Here is a 23,719-nt window from a genome sequence, read left to right as displayed (position 1 = left end):
TCATTAATATATTCTCTCTCCCCAACACAACTTTCTTTTTTCATTAGTGGTAATGATTTGTACGCTGTCATTCACTTCCTTTCGCATGAATTCCATTTGACCAGCATTACATGTTGCCAAACAACAGGACAAGCTGAAGGAATCTGTGCCAATGGAGCATGTTTTCCCCATATAACAACCCATAATGACCGCTTATCTGCCAAAATTGGTGCCTATGTTGACTCTGCACAGCTCCTTTGATTAAGGTCCTACCATCAAGACAGGTCTTTAGCCCAGGTTTGGGGATTGGACAAATTGAAGCGTCAAGGTCAAATGCAGCTTGGGGACTGAGACTCAGAGAGAAGCTGCTTTTCAAAGACCACACTTAGAGAATAGCAATCTGCATCTTCTGACTCCAAATCCAGTCCCCTTTGGACCAACGGTGTCAAACTCAAATAGAAATGTGGCCACTAAACCCTACATAAGAGCTCCTGCTACCCAAACAGTGACTTAGAAAACTACATATTACAATGATCTATATTCTATTGTATTTGTATTTATTTTGTTAAATATTTCCCAATTACATCTTAATCTTGCTTCTGCTCCTGTTGACATATCTACTTTAGAATACATAATGCTGATGGAGGACAAGGTCCTTTATTACTACTACTTATGGAACCTTGGAAAAGTCACTTAAATTCTCTAGGAGAATTGGAGGTTGGACTCGGTAGCCTTCTAAATTTCAGTTCTAAATCCACACTCACTTTACTGGCTTCCTTTAAGACCCAACCAAAGCCCCACCTTCTATAAGAAGCCTTCCCCAACCCTTCTTAATTCTAGCACCTTTCCTCCATACATTATTCCCTCTTTATCCTGTGAAGAGTTTGTTTTGTATATATTTCTTTGTTATGTGTATGTTGTCCCTCATTACATTGTAAGGGCAGTCTGTCTCTTTTTGTAACCACAGTAAATGGCACACAGTAGATGCTTAGTAAATGTTTATTGATTGATTATTGTGATGGTTAATGAAGGCAGTAGAAAAAACAACATCCCAGACACTTATTAGATATTTAGGATATAACAGGGCAAATGAAATTTTCCACATGTAAAAACATCAGGCTTTGGTACCACAAGCCTGCATAAAAAAATCTAGCTAAAATCTCCTTTTAAAAAGGCAGACTGAAATATTTTAAATATCTGCCTTGTTACAGGTCGTAAACATCATTACTCACAGTACAATAACTTTTCCCAAATAAGTTTGAAGAAAGTTGCTCTGAAAGCAGGCAGCTGTCCATATACTCAGACCCCACAAGAAATCAAATATCAGCCATAGTAGGAACATGCCATTCTGCTGAATCAGCCTATTCTTTCATCTTAACGGGTATAGGGATTGGTCTTTGAGGGGAAAAATTCACAATTTCCTATAGGCAAATACAGTACAGATGCTCAACCTACTGGCAGCATGAGCAATAGAAGATATGATGGATAGAGTCCAAGACAATGGCTGGCAAATGTAGGGAAAGCATCACAAATTCCACAAAGCTGATTGAGTATTTAAAGTCTAATGATTTTTTAATGGTCAGGGTTTTTTTTCCTTTTGTCAGTCTAAAGTAATTCACAAAAAAGGTCACTGGATTCCTATAACACCCAGGAGCTATGAGTAAATTATGCAGCTAATTATGGTTTGAATTTAGAGGTCCTTACTACTCCTCTCACCTTTGCACTCTTTCACATTAATAAAAAATATTTTACTAGCATGATAATCTATCTGAAGACTGAGAAATTCTATGGGTGCATAAAATGTAGTCGAATTTTTTTTCCTGTCCATCTTTCAGCCAAGTAAAATCTTGGGCACTCTGCAGAATAAGATATTTTATACCACAGCTTGTTCAATTTATCATTACTTTTGGGTTCTCTCATATCTCAAGCGAAGTAAGACTTTCAACCATTTTTTATTTTTTTCCCATCACTAATATATGTGTTCAAATGAGTGTTAATTGCCTAACCCATATTATTAACAAAGTATTCCCATGTTGGTATTCTAGGATTGAACAGTTTAGCAGATTTGGGAATTCAAATAAATGTTTTTAATTCATGACTGAAACTTAGTAGCTGACTCTCTACAAGATTCTGGAAGTGCTGGCTCCTTTACCTATCAAATGGAAATAGCAACGTTTGTCCTATCTACTTCAAAGACAGAAAGGTTCTGGAGATCAAGAACAAGGAGTATGAAAGTAGTCTGGAGGCAGGGGTGTGTTAGAATCAGCTCACACCAGCTCTAAGGCCAATTGTTTTTTTTCCAGTTTTCAAGGCCACTTTAGAAACTGGCAAATACTACAAACCAGGGCTTGTTTTGTTAACTGTCTAGATTTTAAAAAGTAACAGACAAAATATGAATAATGCAAATTAAATTTAAAAGTGTATCTTACATACATTTTTCCCCCAGAGGGCCAGTTGTTAAACATTTACACTCCTGTCTGCAAGCTATATTAATGTATGATGCTGTTGTTAAATGAAAGAGAAGCTTATGAAATTTTTCATCTAAAAAGATCAAATTTTTCTGAAGAGTAAGTTGATAACAATTTGGTTATTTAATTTATAAGCTTTATGAAATCTATTTTCTTGACCAAAGGGTATTTGTAGAACATGTATATCCTCTTTGTCAAAAGAGACATTTACTTTGGATTTTCTTGTATTTGTGTTCAATAATTTTCCATTGATAGAATATGTACCTGTTTTTAGACATGATAAAAACACCAACTAGCTTGCCTTCCTCTTCTACATATCTTCTTTCCTCTCACAAACAAAACTTTACTTTGTTCCTCACTCAGTTATATTTTATTGACCTAGGAAAGTGCACTGATCTTGGAGAACTTGTAATCAGGAAAATCTGAATTCAAATGCGGCCTCTGACACTTAAAAACTGTGTGACTCTGGGCAAACCACTTGGTAACCAATGTCCTCCTCTGTACAATGGGCATAATGATGCCCCCACCTCACTGGGTTGTTGTGAGGATCAAATGAGTTCACATACATAAAGTTCTTTGTAAATTCTATACAATTATGAGCCATCATTATTAATATAGCAAGCTGGCAACTTTATGATTTATAATTCAAATATTACAATATACTAATAGATACCTTATTTTCATGCAACTTAATATTTTAAAATTCTCTCATTCTAACTTTAATTTCCAGTTATCTGAAGTTTATCCTCTTTTGAGGAATACCAGCAATACAATTCTTCTTTTCTTTCCTTCACTTTGAAAACACTCAACCTTTAATTCCTTCATCTCCTTATCACCATTTTGGTATGCATTGACATGGTACCATTTCGGAAGACATGATAAGAAAGTAAGTTGACTTGAGTGATTTCTCTCACAAAATTTAACTGAATCAGTAACTGCTTAATTTGTTAGGGGCCCAAACGTACAAAATAGCCAGTTGTATGCACACTCTGACTACCCTTTTCCCATTTACTCCAACTCCAATGATATAGCAATGTTACAGCAATTATATGACCCAAAGTCTTTCCTCCACTACCTTCTTTCTTTCTTAAAAGGGCTCAACACTATATCATATGTCATCCTTCTTTCCTCTTATCTTTTACCACTCATTATTCAGTTAAATTTTACCTCAGGGACCTTATTTTTCACATATATATATTCTCATTAATTACTCATATATGTGTGTGTGTGTGTGTATATATATACACACACACAAATATATATATATATATTTACATTCCATCTTTGAGCCAAAATATGATCCTAGTCATAGCTGATAATCATAGGAGTACCAAACAAAAAGAAGCCTTCAACAATTACCAACCACTAAATAAACACCTTGAAAATATTCACAAGATTCCTTCACAATCCACCACCCTTCCCCTGCCACAGTCAAAATAAATTTTTTTCTTCAACTTAATTCTCCAACCAAATGTGCTTTCTCCCTTCTGCATCACTGGACCAAGGCTAGTTGGGGTTTGGTGGTGAGGAAGGGAAGAGCCAAGGGGCAGCGACAAAGGTCTAAGAGCTGTCCTTATGAACTGAATCTGTGTTGCCTATTCCACAAAAATTTATGCCACATACAGAGACATCCTCTATTCTATACTAATTCAACCAATCATCTGAGAAAAACAAGAGTAACACAACCAACCACGCTCATCAGAAAACATAGACTTTGAACCTATTGCTACTAGGAAACCATTTAGAACCAATAATGAAAACACCAAGTCTGACCAGAAGCTAAGTGCACATTCAAATTTAGGAAATCTCCTGGGTAGGTACCATCTTCATCATCAAAGAATGAGAAAAAGGAATTAGTAATCCCCAATTCAGGTCCCTAAGAACCTGAACACCAGGTATATACTGAACCAAAGTTTTGGCTTGATATCCAGGTGGGATCAACCCCATCTTCCTTTGGCAAAGTATGAGCAGGGACGATGGGATAAGGGGGTGAGGAGTTCAAGGACAGAGAATTCAAGTACATGGTGATAAACTAGGAGAACAGGAAAGCAGAGGGACTGGAAGAAACATGAGGCAGAAGGAAGGGAAGGGGTAAGAAAATAAGCATTTATATAGCACGTATTGTGTGCTGATGCTTCCCTTTCACCAAAAGACTCAGAACGGTAGAGACCAAATCACTGGTACCTGCTCCATCCTGTGGATATCAAATTCCCACTTTCTCTTCCCCTAATAACTCTTTCTGCCAAATGAAAATTCCCTTCTCTTGCTACAGAGATAGCTCAGTTCCTAATCTCTCATCCCCCCACTTCCAGCAACCCTATTCTTCCCAAGATTCTACTCTCTTTCTCCCTCCCTCTTTCTACTGTGACCCCTGGACTTCCCATTCTGTCATTAACAAGTGTCCTTTCTTCTGAAACCTCATCTCCTTGTACACACAAAAACCCTGATTTCCTCAAGAAGACAATGTGTCCCTAACCAACCCTACAGTACTAGTAGTCTTTATCTCAAGCCTCCAAAATACTAGGGGATCCAAGAGTGAGAGTGGCAGGTTCACTGCCACTTCCCAATTCTCCCTCTGATGCTGTCACATAAACTTCTCCTTTGCGCAGGTTTGCTCAGTCTGTTTACATCACCCAGAGCACAACTCCTTGTTGAAATCACCTATAGACCTTCTGGTTCAGAGATTCTCAACCTTGTGTGTATCATGGACAGACCACATTAGTGGTCTGATGAAGCCTAACAGATTTCTTATAATAATGATTTTAAATGCCTAAAATAAAATACACAGGATTACTAAGGAAACCAATTATACTGAAATACAATTATCAAAGTATTTTTTTAAGTTCATAGATCCCAACCTAAGAATTCCTACTTCAAGCCATTCTCATTTTCTCAAGAAGAAGGAACACATAGCTCCCCTCAAACAGAATAGCCTCCTGGTCCCTCATCCTCCTTGAGAACAATGACCTATATCTTGACATTAGCTACCCTCATAACTTAAATGTCTCCACTACCCATAATAACAGGGTCATGGCCATGATCTTGAATTCAAATTCCACTCTTTGATTTCAGGGTATTGTCCTTTCATCTCTTTTTCTGAGACAGCTAGTTGGTACCATGGAGAAACCACAGGGCCTAGAGTCTTCAGAAAGACCTGAGTTCAAATGTGGCCTCACTTACTAGCTGTATGACTCTAGGCAAGTCACTTAACCTCTTTTTATATGTTTTCCTTGACTGTAAAATGGGGATAATAACAGCACCTATAATAACCAAGGGTTATTGTGAGGATCAAATGAGATAATATTTGTAAAATACTTAGCAGAGTACCTAGCACACAGTGTGTGTGTTCATCCTCTGTTGCCAAAGAAGACCAGGCTATCAGGGAAATGATGACATGACTTACACTTGACTTTGTTTTGAGTGAGAGAGGGCTGGACAAGGTCACGAGCTTCATTTCTCCTCCAGAGCCATCTGAATCCAGTGACCAGATATTCATCAAGATGACTGGAGATGACCCAGGATGAGGCAATTGGGGTTAAGTGACTTGCCCAAGGTCACACAGCTAGTGAGTGTCAAGTGTCTGAGGTGAGATTTGAACTCAGGTCCTCCTGACTCCTGCCTTGGTGCTCTATCTACTGCATCACCTAGCTGCCCCAACCTAGCACACAGTGAGTGCTATATAAATGCTATTCTCTTGCCCTTTCCCCTTCTTCTGCCTCATGTTTCTTTCAGTCCCTCTACTCTCCTTCTATTCTCCCAGTTTATCACCATGCACTAGAATTCCTCAACCCCTTATCCCATCATCGCTGTTCATACTTTGCCAAACCCTAGCCCAGGGTCACTCTGCACCATCTGCCTTCTACAGTCCTGCTGAATACCCCTGAATTGAGGCCACTACAAATGTACATTTTCGAGTCTCTAATGGGCTCCTAAGGATCCATTGACAATCCTTTTATTAATCTTTCTGGAATGACTTTTTCACACTTAGAACAGAAAGTGACTTTTTACGTCATCAATAACAACAATAGTTATAAACAATAATAAAAGTATTTACATAACATTGTACAGAGTGCAAAATCCTTCACAAATGTTATGTCATTTGATCCTAGCAACAACTCTGGAAGGCAATAAGATAAGCTACTATCCCCATTTGAGAAAACTGAGTCTGACAAAGGTTAAGGGACTTGTCTACACTGCGGTTAGTAAATGGCTGAGGCAGGATTTGTACTCGGGTCTTCCTGATTCCAAATCCATCACTCTCTCCATTGTATCCCCTAGTTCCTTTCCCCATAATTCCCAAAAGGTCTCACTTATTTTACTAAGAGAAAGCAAAGATTCTCTGTCATAAACATCCTCTTCTCACAAATTCTGCCCCTCAGAACCCCTCTGTATCATTTCCCATCTCCCCTTTTCTTTAGTGTCAGGGGAAGAAATGCTCCACCTGATCCCTGGATCCCAGTCCATTCTGACTGGAGCTTGCTCCATTGATTGTCCCTCTCCTATTTCACCTTCAGTCTCTTCTTTATTGACTCATTCCCCATCATTTGCAAATGCTGTGTCCAAAATACACTCCCTCCTCATCTTTTCTCTCTTGAAGATAAAAACTCAAGCCTACTTGAAGCCTTTCCTGAAACACCACCCCCTCCCACTCCATGGCTAGTGCCCAAGCTTTCTCTTAAATTACCCTGCATTTAACTTATTATTCTACACATACCTACATGTGAGAAGGAAAGGGGATGAGTATTTATGGAACGCCTACTATGTTCCAGGCAATATACTAAGCGCTTTACAAATATTTACCATATTTGATTCTCACGACAACCCTAGAAGTTAGGTACTGCTCTTATCTCTTATTTTATAGTTGTGTAAATTGAGGCAGGCAGAGTCACCCTGAATCACACAGCTAGGAAGTAACTGAAGTTTTCCTGACTGCAGACCCCAAGTTTTATCCATTGTGCCACCAGATGCTTCATATACATGTATGTGTATCTACATGTATACATATATATGAGAGACTATTGAGCCATATATATCAATGTATAACATAGTATTCAATAGTCATATTATATCATATATAATATATACATGACTCAATAGAGTCATAGCACTGGAAGCTAGGTTGTAATCAATTACACAATGTGTATTTATTAATTACCTGCGTTGTTCTAGTACTAGATGCTAAGGAATACAAAGACCAAAACAGAAAATCCTTACTCTATTTATAGAACTTACGTTCTAGGGTAGAAGTCGGGGATAAGAAAGGTGATTTGTATAAAGCAATATACACTTATTATACTAATACACTAATACGCACACTAATACATACCTATATACACAGTATTTGTTGTTCAGTTGTTTTAGTCATGTTCACTCTTTGTGACCCCATTTGGGGTTTTCTTGGCAAAGACAGTGCAATGGCTTGCCATTTCCTTCTCCAGCTCATTTTACAGATGAGGAAACTGTGACTTGCCCAGGGTGAGAGAGCTAGTAAGTGTCTGAGGCCAGATCTGAACTTAGGAAAATGAGTCTTCCTGAATTCATTCTATCCACTGCACCACCTAGTTGTCTCTATACCCAGGACACACCATTATGCACATGTGTATACTATACACACAAGTATATAAAATTAACATACACACATCTCTATACATATATACAAACATGACATATGCAGTGCATACAAATATAACACATACATATACACATGTGTGCAAATATACTACACATATACGTAAATATACACATGTACATAACTATATACACGGGTACATATGCAAATATGCATATGTACACATGTGTGCGACTACATGCATTGTATATTACTACATATGTGTGTGCATGTATTCAACTAGACACATGCATATACATGTGTATACAATTATATGTGCATGTATATATGTGTATATAACTATATACACATTATACACATGTATACATTATAATATACATACACACATATACAAGTATATACAAATGTGTATACAATATAATATCTACATACACATATATATAGTTATGCAATATAATTATCTACATACCGCACACGTAATACACAAGTATACAAACCACCTTCCCCACCCCAACTCCTCCCTTTGGATCACTGTACCCCTAGTACTGGGACATAGCAGAAACTATTTAATACATGTGTGTTGCTTGATTGATTGCAACCTGACTCCCAAGGCCATGACTTTGAAGGTGCTCTCTCCAAGTTATCGATGACCTGTTAACAACTCAGTTCTTTGCCCCTCCACAGTTTTTATGACAATCACCTACCAACAGGTACGGTACTCCTGGGATGTTTTCACTTCACTTCTTTCTGTAACAATATTATCTCTCTCAATTCCCTTCCTGTTTGACTGCCCCTTCTTAGTTAGTCCCCTTTGCCAGATCATGATCCATAACTCACTTTCTAAACACAAGTGTGGGTCTTCCAGGCTCTCTTCTATAGGCTCTTTCTTATTTATTTCATCCATTCCCATGAATTCAATTTATCATCACTCTGTAAGTGACTCCTAAATCTCTATCTATTTTATCTATTTTTCTAGCTATCTCCAGGCAGCTAGGTGGCACAGTGCCTGCCCTGGAGTCAGGAAGACCCGAGTTAAAATTCAGCCTCAGATACTTCCTAGCGGTGTGACCCTGCACAGAATACTTATTCCTGTTTGCCTTAGTTTCCTCATCTGCAAAATGAGCTGAAGAAAAAAATGGCAAACCTCTCCAGTATCTTTGCCAAGAAAACCCCAAAGGGGATCACAAAGAGCCAGACACAGATAAACAACAACAAATGTGTCTCTAGTGCTCCTTTTTTTCAACTCCAGTCTCACCTTATCAATTGCCTCCTAAAGGTCTCCTTAAGATGGACATCCCACAGGCATCTCAAACTCACCATGTCAAAAATCATCCTCTTTCTAAGCCCACCCCTCTTCTTAACATCCCTGCACAATCACACTCTTCTAGTCAATAAGCTTCATAATGTCTGGGTCATTTCTGACTCTCCCTCTCCATCCATATCCAAACAATTGCCAAGTTTTGCCAATTGTACCTCCACAATCTTTTTCTCCCCGTGTGGCCTTAATCTGTTTCAAAATCTCATCATCTATGACTGCCTTCTCATTGGTCTCCTGCTACTAGCCTCTGCCTCTTCCAACCCCTCCTTCACGTGGCACCCCATAGGTAGCAAAGCTCTAACCATATCAACTCTTGTACTCAAAAACCTTGTGGCAACCTGCTCTTCAACAGGATACAGCCCAAACTCCTCAGCCTGGCATTTAAAGTATGACCCTCCAATCTGGCACCAACCTATACCTCCAGATTCGTATAATTTTACTTCTTTCATACACTTTATTCCAACCAATCTAAGTAATTGTTCTCTGCTTTTTGTACTTAATCCCCCACCTACTTCCTCTCCTTAAAGCAGTCTTATCACCAACCCCTTAGAAATGCCTTGTTTTCCCTACAATGTTCATTTCAAGTGCTATCTTTTAGGCAAGCAATTTTTTTTAAAATGTGGTCAGGGACCCCAGGCATTCCTTTCAGGGTGAGGTTCTGTAGGGTCCAAACTATTTTTATAATATTTAACTAGGATATATTCATTTCTAATGCAGTAAAAACTAATTGATATAACAAAACCTCTTTGGTGGCGGGTATCCTCAGTAATTTTTAACAATGTAAAAAGGGATCCTGAGACCACAAAGTGAGGGAAACTTTGTCCAAGGTAACTTCCTCATTTAGAAAATGGATGAATACAATGTTTCTCATTCAACTTTATTTTCAAGTTTATTTATTTTAAACGCCTATCTTTGGATAATGCTGTTTCCTATGATTAAAAAAAAAAAGCAATGTGTCCTGTGTTTCTTTTTCATTATGGATTAAAACTAGCTTTTGTAGTTCCTTAGGAAAATGCCCTGGGTTCAAAAAAGCTTACTTAAAAATGGACTTCTTTTAACCCAATTCTTAGTGGGAGATCTCCTTGAATAAATTTAGCTTCTAGTGACATTTCTTCTAGAATTCACTTGACATCAATAATAGATTCTGCCAGGCTTTTTTTTTTTACCACACATTTCTATATGATGTCTTGTACATTCTTATTGGAAGTTATCATCCCTTGGTCTGGCAATAGATATGTCATCTTCTAAATATTTCATATCATATTAAATCTTTTCCCCAAACCATATTTTAAAATTCTTGAGGTCAGAGATCATGTCTTATATTTCTTTTGTACCATCCACCACCCTCTTTTCCTCCCTCCCCCTGTCTATCTGGCACATTTTTACATATTTAGTTAGGATTCAAAAAACTGATCAATTGATCTTATATTTGTCATATATTTAAAAAATATTGACTCCTATTTCTCATATATTTAAAAATATTGACTCATAAGATGGTTACCTTTAAATAACATTTGCATTTCTCTTAGATGGACATCAGGGAAATATGTCCAACCTTCCACTAACTCCATCTCACTGTCATAACCTCTTTATTACTATAGTTTTCAAAATAATCATTATCACAGTTTATTTCTATTCCAAATTTTCTTCTCCTTACCCCTTGCTTTGCTGCACTTCTAAATCCCTGGACCCAGATGACTCTAGACGAGAAAGTGAGGCTGGTGACCTTGCACAGCCCTTCCTCCCTCAAATCCTAGTCAACTGCAAGTCATGTCATCATCTCCTTGACATCATGGTTCTCTTTGAAAACGAAGGACAAATACAAATCCCTCCACTCTCTCAGCCCCCAATCTACCAATCATCATCACATTCATTAGACTGAACTGGCAAAAGCAAAATGAAGTGAATATTACAGTACTTTCTCTTCTTCTCAAAACAGAAAGTTTGTCTAACAGAACAACTTCTTGGGGCCTAAATAATGATCACTCCACTATCTCTGCTGGGAGAAAAGTTGATCACAAAGATTTGTGGCAGGCTCAAGATGTGCTTTCAAAAACAGATGGCCAAGTTGAAATCACTGAATTAGAATGGGCATTCTTTGAGGAAAAAGCTTGTTTGAGTTTTTCTTGACATGCACATCTGGCATACAGTAAGAGATTAATAAATGTTTGTAGATTGATAACCTGATAAGTTAGAAAGCTAAAGATGCCCTCAAGTACTTTCTACATTTTGTTATTAAATAGTGAGAGGCTTCATACCAATGTGGATCAATTATGACTTTTACCCTGACAATGAGTTAATTCTGTACATGTTGTTCAGTACAGGTTGACTCTTTGTGACCCCATTTGGGGTTTTTTTTGGCAGAGATACTGCAGTGGTTTGTCATTTCCTTCTTCAGCTCACTTTACAGATGAATAAACTGAGGCAAATAGGGTTAAATGATTTGCCCAGGATTGCACATTTACTAAGTGTCTGAGGCCAGATTTGAACTCGGGTATGCCTGACTTCAAGATCAGCACTTTACTACTTGCCATCTAGCCTCCTCATAATTCTCCATATGAGCAAACCTTATTGAAAACTAACTTTGACAGCAAATAGTTAGAATTCATGTAGCACTTTGAGGTTTACAAAGCATTTTAACAAATATCTTACAAATTTACAAATATTATCTCATGACAACCCTGTGAAGTAGGTGGGAGGTGTAATGCTAGAGCCAGCTCTAACCTGTTTGAGAGCAGTGTGTTAAATTTTCACTGCAAGCAATTAACCTCAGAAATCCACAATTCTGCAAATCAGGACTTGGTTTATTGTTTTTTAATTGTCAATAAGAAAATGTTGATAATGCTCTTAAAAGTGTATGTGTGTGTGCAGCCACACATTCCCCCTTTCCATGTCAGTTGTTAATTATTTACCAGCCTGCTAATATTATCCCCATTTTAGAGATGAGAAAATTGAGGCTGAGAGGTTAAGGAAACTGTCCAGGGCCACATAGCTAAGTTGGCAGTATTTGAACTCAGGTCTTCCTATCTCCAAGTTCAGTGTTCCAGAGATTTAGGAGATTCTGAAATTCTGTGGTTTATTAATTGAGAGATCATTGTTTTTTCTTTTGGGGAAAGAGAGGGCTTTCTTTATACTCCATTATGCTCAGCACAATATCTGACACATATATAGTAGGTACTTAATAAATGCTTGTTGGCTGGAAAAGAAAATTTCCTCCACTGACCTCGGAGGAAATTATTTCAATTGAGTTGTTAAAATCCAGGTCAAGAAGAGTTGCAAAATGAGTGGGAGGTGAGGAAGTAGAAGCTATAACTGTAGCAGTACACTTAGTAGTACAGTAGCTATAGTATAGCAATCTAGTAGAGCAGAACTTTTTCTGAGTGGCCATCAAAGGGAGGAGAAATATAGATTAATAGCTTGAGGGGCTGGATGATAGAGTCAAGTGAACTTTTATAAAGATAGACAAGTCTTAGGCACGTATGCAGGTAGCAGAGAAAAAACAAGTCAATAAAGAGAGACTAAAAAATTTGGGAGGGAAGAAGGAGATGATTATAAATGACAAACTTCTAGAGGACATGGGAAAAAATTAAGGGTGCTATGAAGAAGGTTGGTCTTGGAGAAGACGGCCTTACCAACTGCTCTCTCCTCCTTTTCTCCAAACTTCAATAAAGAAATGAAATTAAGAGCATTTGAAATATAACTGGGGAGAAGGGGATGAATGAGTATGATCTTTAATGCAGTATGAAGGGAGATTCTCTGTTGAAAAGGAGATGCTCTAGGTAGCCACAGGTAGGTCAATAAAGAAGAACGATGCATGCATCATAGGTACGCATCACTGAAAGCCCACTTGAGACTGGATAATACAAATGTGCAGTGGATCTGGTCGCTACCATAGTGCAATTTCCTCCAGTGGCATAAAAGTGGAAATGGACAAGGAATGTGGTGGTAGAAATCCAGAGCTGGAGTTCAGAAAGTCACAAATGGGCACTTCACAGGACAAAGGAGAAAGGATTCAAGATTAGGCTAGTTAATAACATCTCCATTTCCCAAACAATTCTAAGGCTCCCAGTTAGATATGAGTTGTTAATCTCTACTGGAGAAAGGTGTATTTACCTTGGGATTCTGCCTCCACACCAATGAAAATCGCCACTTCAGAACAACAACGACCAAAGGAAAATGGTGGTCTTACCATTATATGAAATTAACTTTTGGATGTCACCAGGACATCCAATTTTATTCTTTTCCTTTAAATAAATTTCAAAGCTTTGTGGTACTAAGTATTAGTAAGCTTCATGCAGTGATAATTACCAAATATATAATTCATGTTAGCATTTCTCGGGATTGTAAAGATGTATTAATGTCAGTTTCTTCAAAAAAGCAATTTTGTATGTTTTACATGAGTGTACACACATAACCTATATTTGCTTACCATCTTAGGGAAGGGAAGGAGAAGGAGGAGGGGAAGGGTGAGAATTTGGAACTCGAAACTTTAAAAAAAGTTAAAAATTGTTTTAACATGTAATTGGAGAAAATATATTTTATAAAATTTAAATTTTAAAAAATAGTAATTTTGCACTCTTTAGATTTCTGAAATTCTTTAAAAATGGAGTTTGTGTCTTGGTCCTCTTTCAAAGCTTGGAGAAACTTCAGAAGTTGTCAGTAGCATATTGAGCAAGGACCTTTGCTCAATAGTTTCAGTTGATAATATTTGGTAGCTGTGAGTAATCTATTAAGAAAGCATAAAGCTCCATATCAATCATGGAATCTTCTAACTCATATGAGGTCAAACTCAAACTCACTATTGCCCCCTTGAAAGATTTTTCAGATCAGTAAGTATAAAGTTGGGTCAGCTAGGTGGTATAGTAGATAAAGAGCTATCCCTGGAGTCAGGAAGACTCCTCTTCCTGAGTTCAAATCAGGCCATACAAAATTATTAGTTGTGTGACCCTGGGCAAGTCACTTTACCCAGTTTGCCTCAGTTTCTTCATCTGCAAAATGAGCTAAACAAGGAAATGGCAAACTACTCCAGTATCTCTGCAAAGAAAACCCCAAATAGGGTCACAAAGAATCAGACATGAGTGAAAACTAAACAAAACCTTCCTCAGAGTTTTGTACGTAGTGGTTGTTACACAAATAATAATAAAAGAAGCTAGTATTTTACAGTGCTTTAATGTTCACAATGTGTTTTACATATATGATCTCATTTGACCTTCACAATAACTCTGTGAGGTGGCCCTTTTTCAGATAGGGAAACTGAGGCTGGGCATTAAGCAATGTGTTCGGGGTCATCCATATTTGAATTCAGGTCTTCCTGACTCCAGGTCCAACTCTCTTATTCACTGCATCATCTAACCAGCTACCTCACATACTAAAAATTTATAAACTCTGAATCCTGCTAAAAGATTAAGGCAAAGAAGAAGCTGGCTATAAGGTCCCAGGCAAATTATCATTTTTTAAAAATTAGTTTAATTGAAATGTAATTTCTGCAGTTTTTGCCTGCATGGCAGAGTATTTATTTTGAAGTAATTCCTTTTTTTTTTTTAACTAATTCCTATTTTTAAGAGAAAATAAAAGCAAATGCTGGAAAAATTAACAAAGACAGTGAGTAAGCTTCCTATAAGGTTTTTTCTTTATACACAGACGCACAGACGCACACACACAGACACACACACACACACACACACACACACACACAAAATCTCATAAAATTTCCAAAGTACTTTGTGTGCATCATCTCATTTTAACTACATTTCTAATCTGTAAGGCAAGTACTGGGTGCAACAGTATCTCCCCACTTCATAATCAATCAAGAAGCATTTATTAAGCACCTACTGCATGGAAGGAGCTAGAGATTTAGAAAGAGAAGTATAACAATTTTTCCATGGTGAAATAGATAGTAAAGTGACAGAGCAGAGGATTACAACTCAGGTCTCTCCCTTTCTCATAAGTCCATCAAACTGTCCACTCCCACATGCTACCTTTGTACCCATCCCCAGGGAATCAAAGGAGAAAAAGCATATAGTCTGAGAAAGAAAGTACCTTTTCTTGACAAATGTTTCGGATTGTCTCTATACTTCAACAATTTCCAAACATAACATCATGGGATTTCCAGTTTTAAGTGTACCAGTCACCAGGTACAATATCCTTACCTTAGAGATGAGGAAATGGAGGCACAGAAAAGTTAAAGAAATGATCTGTTCAAGGCTACATAGTTAAGAGGGCCTGCATTCAAAACTAAGTCCTTCTAATTGCAACTCAGTCTCTTCCAGGACACACGACCTTTTTAAAGAAGAAGGCTTCTATTGATGTCAGGGATGACTCCATCAGTCAGCCAAACAGAGGATTTTTCTCTGGCATTTAAGTGACTGCATGACTAAATTAACATGTTGATGAAAGTCAAGATCCCATCTTCATTATTTTTTAACTTCATTGATTTTTCTCCTTAGTTAAATATTATCATTTATATACTGTAAGATTTTTACACCTCCCAAGGATAATCACCGAAAAAAACAAAACCAAAAGAAAAAAAAAAAGCTACCCAAGACAAAATTCCAACAAATTGTAAATGCCTTTAAGAATATAGGATGGACTAAGTCAACAGCCATAGACTGAATCCCAGATGTTCCTGTTAGCCACCCTGAGTTCCCTGAATCACACAGTAACTGGAACTCTGCAATCATTCAATTCCAACCATATGTCTATGGTTGTATTTCATGTATCACAAGGTAGCTGAAAGAGTTCAACTTGTAGGCTATTGCAGTAGCAGAGGACACACCTCATCGTTAAAGGTGTTTTTATTCTTTGTTTACAAATGTAAAGACCTATAAATTTTTATGAACTGCATGTGAAGTAAATGCAGAGTGCCAGTGACTTGGCAGATCATCTCTGGCTAACTCACATGCTTTCACTTAGGGCATCAAGAAACAAACCATCCCAATGGCCAAGCTCCTCTACACTCTACCAGGCAGCTTGACATATGCTGCACCAATCCTTTCAGGCCACAAGGACACTGGGCATTCTTATTCCTGTTCTCACAGTATCTGGGAGCCCTGATAAAGGGACCCCAAGAAGGTGAAGCAAAAAGAGCCAGATTTAGCCTGACACGAATCCAGTGCTATCTCGGTATGGATCCCAGTCCACATTCCTTTGTTACATCATCACCTCAGTGCATTTGCTTCACAAACAGTCTATGACTGCTTCGTACAGATCTTTTTACAGTCATTACATTCACTTTACATTTTACTGTCATTACATTACACATGTACTCATCAATGCTGCTTCTGGTTAAAACCACAAGTTTAAAATGCCACTATCGAGCAGACAATTTCAGGGCAGTCAGGCATTGTGTTCAATTAAAGAAAGGCTAAGTTCAGTATTACCATCACTTGAGGCAGAACTAGTAGGGGGAGGGGGAGAGACACCCAATATAAAACCACCTATAAGCAAAGAACCCAAAATGGTTTCAACCTTGATGACAAAGCAAATTCAAAATGTTTCCAATCTCCCTTTGTGCCCACTGTCAAGAACTTACCTTTAAAGAATTTAAAAAGCAATCAAGACCAAAAAATCTTTCTGAAAAACTACAAGCTTGTTTAACCCAACCTAAATGTACCTCACTAGAGGATTTATCCATGGTACTGTCAATGACACGCAGGAATCTGAGATGAATTGTTGACCATAAGCAGAATGACAAATATGGTGGGTTACATTTTTTCACAATAGAAGCTCATATACACACACACACATAAATATACACAAACACACATATACGTATGTCCAGGAGACATATGTATAAGTGTAATATTATCTATGACATACACATCCATACATAAATGAATGAGAAAAGGCACTTGTAAAGATTCTTAAGCATGTAACCATCAAGAGTTAATTAAAAATAGGAAGGTAAATACTCTAGACTGCAGCAGTCTTTTGGAGGCAGGAGCTTATAATCCCCAAAGATCCAGAAGCATTACCTCATTGCAGCCTTGAGACAAACTGAGCATTCACTCTGGGTCTTACCCATCATCCACCAGCTCACACAAAGACAACAGAGGCGTGACCAATCGCATTGTGATGAGCAGGCACTGTTTCAACGCTCCCTCTCTGTATTGCCCATTGACATGCTAAGCTGGCAGCCTGCTGGACCCGTCGTCATGGCAACAGAGCCCAGCTGCTTACCCAGCCTTGTTACAGAGCTTTTCCTTTTCAGCACTCACTTGGCTAATTAAAAATTTAGACCTATGTTTTGCATGTTGGATGCAAATGGAAACAATGAGGGGGTCTCCTCCACCCCCCATACCCTGACTTTCTGCAGGAGCTGAAAATATGCTGGGAAGAGCAATTTGAAGGACACTCCCATGAAGTCTCAATGTAACCAATCAATAGACAGCTATGGAGTCCTGGCCAGATGGAATTTGTTGCTGAACTTAATCTGTTGTAAAGCAAAACAAAACCCCGAATGTAGCTAACGATAACTCTTTCTGCTTGAAAATATTTAAATCTACCCAACACAGATTATGCCTGTCTGTAATATTTGCAGTCTTTCAGTTGAACTATTCTTTAAAAATTCTTCCTTAACGGACTTTTAATTTTAAAGGGCTTTACCCATAATTCCACAATGTAAACAGGCTAAATAAATGAAAGTGCGGAGAAGATGCTATAAAAACTACCAATATGGACAAAAGGTACCCATAAAGTGTGATAAAACAAAATACACACACACACACATGCACGCACACATACATACACAAAATAGTAAGAAGAGAGGCCCACAGGAAAACTATTTTGCCTGTGATTCAGATGCAACCACCCAAACCTACCACTACTGTGAAAGAGAAGGCAATAGCATCTTTCCGGTTGGAAAACATTAGAAAATAAAATACCAGATTTTGTGTGCCAAATCACAGAAAAAGAAACTCAACCTGGCAGACAGTTTTAGAGATAACTGCTGTCTCATGTAAATAAACCATGATTCCTTTAGAAACTCCTATATCCTTAGTCATGGGAAATAAAAACAGTACCAGGGACACAACGCAACATTTCCTAGCATAAAAAAAGTATACCTTGTATCTCTCCCTACTTTATTCCCTTGGCTGGGGACAACTAAAATTAAGATATCAGAAATTATATTTGTTATGAATAAATTACAAGAAAATTAGACTACAGAATTACAGATGGTAGAAATCCAAGTGGTCCAAACTGGAGCAAAGGTATGCTTTTGGAATGATTAATGACAAGGAGAACAGATCATCAAATGAAAGATGGGCAACACAGCAGGTAAGGTGAGCTTAGCTGATGGTCTCCTGCTTTCTGATGAGGCCTGAACTGTCTCAGCCTGAAACTATACTGGATGGCTCTCCAGTATTTAGAGCATTCCATCCCACTCTAGTACTATTTGCAGGCTAAAAAAAAGATAAGGTATTCAGTGTTGCTCCAGCACTATGAGTGAGACTCTGTCAACTCACTGGAGCAGTGAAGACTTCTTAGAGGTGGCACAGAGTTCCAGATAGGAGAGGTACAAGAGTGGAAGGGAGAAGGAAACTAAGGTTGAAGTGAAGAAGAGATATTCTTCATATATACTGTTGGGAGAAGGAAAGGGAGCAATTGACTTGTTTTCCTTTCACTCCAATTGGTCCAATTAAAAAGGCATTAATAGGAATCAATTAATTAATCAGTAATCAGGTGGTGCAGTGGACAGAGAGCTAGATCTGAAGTAAGGAAGTTCAAATACAGCCTCAGACTTTACTAGCTTTGTGATCTTGGTCAAGTCATTTGATGGCTGCCTCAATTTCCTCATTTGTAAAATGGGGATAATAATAGCAACAACCTCCTATGATTGTTGTGAAGACAAAAATGAGATAATATTTGTAGAATACTTTGCAAATCTTAAAATGCTACACAAATGCTAGTTATTATTACCTAATGCTATTATTATTAATAAGTATCTTTTATGTTGTGATTTTGGTTTGTCCTTCATTCTCAAAGAGGACTGTGACATCAAGGAAGTGATGCCATGACTTGCAAGTCAATTGGATTTAAGTGAGGAAGAGCTGTGCAAAGTCATCAGCCTCACTTTTTCCTCCTGAGATATCTGGGTCCAGTGACCAGATACAGATCAGGACAACTGGAAATGGCCCGACAGTAAACAGAAAAGGTTTAAGAAGAGGAAAAAACTCCTGAGGATATAAAAGTCAAATTGTCAGCGATGATGCAAGGGAACAAGAGGAGAGGGGCTAACAGAAGCAACCAATCATGACTCCAAAAGACTGATGAGAAAACAGATTTTCAAACTGTTAATAGATGGTCATGTACTAGAGTGTGGTGTCAAACTCAAACAGAACTGAATCCCTGTAGGCTGTAGAAAACTGATCCCTGCAATCCACACAACTTAGAAAACCAAAAATTAACATTATCTATGTTGTATCATATTCTTATTTTTTAAAAATATTTGCCAATTACAAAACTGTTTAGCAAGGTGTAGAGAACCAAGATAACTGAAGAGATGATAAGGTAGGACCTGGCTGTTTTCAATGAGTTCAAGCCTCTAGATCCAGAAGAACTAAATCCAAGAATCCTGGAATAAATGGCAAATGTGATTGATCAGCTATTCTAAGATTTTTAGACTCTGAGAGATTAGCAGTAGAGAAAAAACAATTATTAATGCAATCCTCAAAACAGAAGGTATATAATCCTTTTCTTTTTCATTGTGAATTTGACAATCATCAATAAACACAAACATTTCAAGGAAAAACTGTTAAAAGGATTATGTAAGTAAATGTATACAGTATTTTGTTTTCAAAGAAATATATACTAACTATATATTAAGAAATATATATATTAACTTTTAAAAGTTAGCAACAAAATCTGCTCTAATTACATATTTTGTCACTTCATTTTTTCTTCAACATATTTAAAAATATTTCATTGATGCTCCTTGACCCTTTAGTTCTTTCACTACCCAAGAATAAAAGACTATGTACCATATGATAAAAAGATTAACAACCAAATGGTTTCTGCCCTCAGGAACCTTACATTCTATCTAACATGTATATAACATAAAATATATACCCCCAAATCACATTTATACAGTTCTTCAGGCTTAGCAAAGTGTTTTACCTATATTATCTCATTTGAATTTCACACACAAAAAAAATACCTGTAAGGTATTATATTATTATATTCCATTTTAACAAACGGGGAAACTGAAAGTGATGCCCTGAATCACAAAGCTAGTACATGCCTGAAAGCATTTTTCCAACCTAGGTCTTCCTGACCCCAATTCCAGGCAGGGCTTTATCTAGCCCTACTCCAGCATGAACAGCCTAAGTCTGACTGGAGAGTTAGTCAATCAATAAGTATTTAGTAAGTACTTGCTAGGAGCCCATTCATATGGATGCACATTGAACATTTAATAAGACTTCTTCAATCAATCAACAGGTATTTTTAAAGCACCTACAAGGTGACAAATGGAGAAGCAGCCAGACAAGTAGGAGAAGAATCAAGAGAGTAAATTTCACAAAAAACAGAGAGAGAAAAGAATAGCCAGGAGTTAAAAAGGAGACTCACAGTGTCAGATGCCACAGAAAGATCAAAAAAGACTTATACTGAGAAAAGTTCATTGGATTGGCCCTTTGAGAGATCGTTAATAACTAGGGGACAGCAATTTCCATTGAAAAATGAGATCAGATAGATAGCAAGTAAGGAACATGAGGAAAAAGAGGAAGGCAGGTTTTCATAAGATTTTGGCTATGAAAGGGAAGAAAAATACAGGACCATATTTTTAAGGATGGAAATTATCCAGTCATGTTTGTAAACAGAAAACAAAGAATCACTACTTATGAAAAGATTAAAGACGAAGGCAAGGAGGAGGCTAATTGGGGGGGGGCACCCCACAATCTTCCAGAGAAGAGGGGACAAGGTCACAATTAGAAAGGCCAAACTTTTCATTATAGATTGGAGTAGAGGAAGAGAGAACGGAGACTAATGACAAGGGGATATGAGATGGAGAAGAGGGAGCTCAAGTAAAGTATGAGGTGAGATCTTCGGGTGGGAAGAATTAGGGAGTGGGGAACATTGGGAGGTTTGAGGAGAAAAGTGAAAAAGGGTGTTCCATTGGGAGTAAATTAGGAATGAGTAGTAGGATTGCCTTCAGAAAGCTAAGGAACAGCTGAAATTAGAATGGATGGTTTGTAGCTGACCCAGTAAACAAAGCTGTGCGATTTCCTCCATCACAATTTCAGCACCATTTGGGCAGAGTGGAAGGGGAAGACAGTGGAGGTAACCTAAAGTTTGATATAATTCAAAGCATGAGTAGCAATAGGAAAAGGAGACAGGGGATTCAGGAGTAGAGGACAGTGGAATGTTGAACTTGTTAGCTATAGGGTATAAATTGGGAAGGGAGAAAAGTGAAGCCAGCTCAGAGATGTAAGTAAGATGACTTAGGAGAACCCCAAGCCTTTACTACTGTGAGGAAGTGAACATGGCCTCATGCCACAGTCAATATTGTTTTATCAAACACTTCTCAGCTATTTAAAAATATATGCCATCTGTAAAGTACCTTAAGGATAAGGAATCATTAAGAAGCCAGGACATTAATCAAAGGGTTTGTAACCCAGCATTGGATTTGCAAGAACATAGACATTTATTATTTCTTCAATGCAGCTACCTCAAATACTACCAGCAAGGTTAAGCTTCTCTAAGGCACAATAAGTACAATGAAGCTAAATGAAAAGTCATTTAGGTTTTTTAAGGCAGCTAACACGGAGAAGGATTTTCACCCTAAATCCCTTTAATTTCATCTATCCTACACACACACACACACACACACACACACACACACACACACACACACACTTTTAAAAACTCAGCCTGATCACTTCAAACAATTCAGAAGTTGGAACTCCCACAAAGTTCTGGGAACAAAGATGAAGCCAGTAACAGAACCTTCATTGCTACTTTTAGAAGAGGAGTATTATGAATAATTGGCCATATGAGCAATGGGATGTGTTTTTGGTTTTCTAAGTGGATACAAAGAAGCTATATCTAAGGCTTTTGTAAAAGAACATTCATTTTAAAATGTAGCGTGTGGGTTCCTTAGCAATTTTCCTGTTTTGAGACACACACGACTTCTTTCATAGTGTCCCTAAATTCATTTTACATTCAGTTTTTTTCTTTTGCCTTTAAAAAATAGGGATATAAATATATTTGTTCTGCACTAGAGTTCTCTGAAAAACAGAAGCTGGAAATTCACCACTGTGGCAGGGCTACAACTGATTATGGTTTGTCTCAGGGACAAAGTTATTTTAATGAGAGGCAGCATGGGGCCAAGAAAGAGAACATTGGTACTGGAATCTGACATTGCTGAGTCGTTTCAGTCGTGTCTGACTCTTCGTGACCCCAACTGGAATTTTCTTGGCAAAGGTACTGTAGTGGTTTGCCATTTCCTTTTCTCACTCATTTTACAGATGAGGCAAACTGAGGCAAACAGAGTTAAGTGAGTTGCCCACCACTGTACCACTCAGCCACCCAGAGTCAGAAGACAAGTTCAAATGCTGACCTCAGGACTTCACATGAAGAAAGCTCTTAATCTCCTTATCTGTAAAATGGAGAGTAATAATATTTGTACACCTACCTTGCAGAGTTGTGAGGAAAGGATAGTATAAATCTTAAGAGAGCCATACAAATGAGTGAAAGCTATTACTGCAGGACAATTATAATGTAAAGCCACCTAAAGCGTTATAGTGCAGCAAAGATATTTGGGTCATATATATATTTTTAATTCCATCAAGGGCAGTTCTTCCTCCAAATCATTACAAGAATCTCTTCTCCAGGGCAGGGGCATTGGTGAGTTGGTTAAATCTGAGTCTAGGAAAAAGAAATCCCAACTAACCTACTCCACCTTGTGCCAAATGACTTAGTTTCTTATAGCCTGACAACTTGTCCTATGAAACGGAGATGAGAGGATTGTGTTGCACATTTGGCAAATAAAAGATGACAGAAAGGCAGTGAAGGACAGTGATTAGAGTGCTAAGTAGGAAATAGAGTTCTCAGTAATAATTCCAGCTATTAAGTGACTAGAGGTAACCTTGAACTCCATGCCAGCATGCCTTGAGGAAAAACATTGAGAAGTAGGAGGAGAACAAATGCTGCTGGATACAACACGACATATGTATTGGAATGAATCAGGTAAAAATTCTTATTTAGCCCAATTACTAAATTTAAAAAAGCCTTTTAAAATGCATTATGGTTATTTTTAAATGGACTCACTAGAATAATTTCCATGCATTCAGGAAAAAGTGCTCATCCAGATTTAAACCCAGAATCAACCATAGTTGACAAATGAATTAAATATACTTCGTGCAAGTCTGAAATATACTGATTTCAGAA

General features: G+C 37.7%; 1 protein-coding gene across 12 annotated transcripts in view; it reads right to left on the bottom strand.

Moving 5' to 3' along the window:
* Positions 1–23,719, bottom strand: part of STOX2 (storkhead box 2) — a 224,924-nt gene that overhangs the window by 70,598 nt on the left and 130,607 nt on the right. The window contains exon 1 of one of the 12 annotated variants that reach the window (XM_072624410.1): positions 17,308–20,094. The exons of the other annotated variants lie outside the window; for them this stretch is intronic. Coding sequence (XP_072480511.1) covers positions 17,308–17,360 — 53 coding nt within the window. The 5' untranslated portion in view covers positions 17,361–20,094. Of the gene's footprint in view, positions 1–17,307; positions 20,095–23,719 lie in introns of those variants that run through there. 12 annotated transcript variants of the gene reach the window in all.

Source organism: Notamacropus eugenii, chromosome 7, assembly GCF_028372415.1.
Source record: "Notamacropus eugenii isolate mMacEug1 chromosome 7, mMacEug1.pri_v2, whole genome shotgun sequence".
In the NCBI taxonomy this organism is placed as follows: domain Eukaryota; kingdom Metazoa; phylum Chordata; class Mammalia; order Diprotodontia; family Macropodidae; genus Notamacropus; species Notamacropus eugenii.
This window is presented reverse-complemented; position numbering and strand designations above follow the sequence as displayed.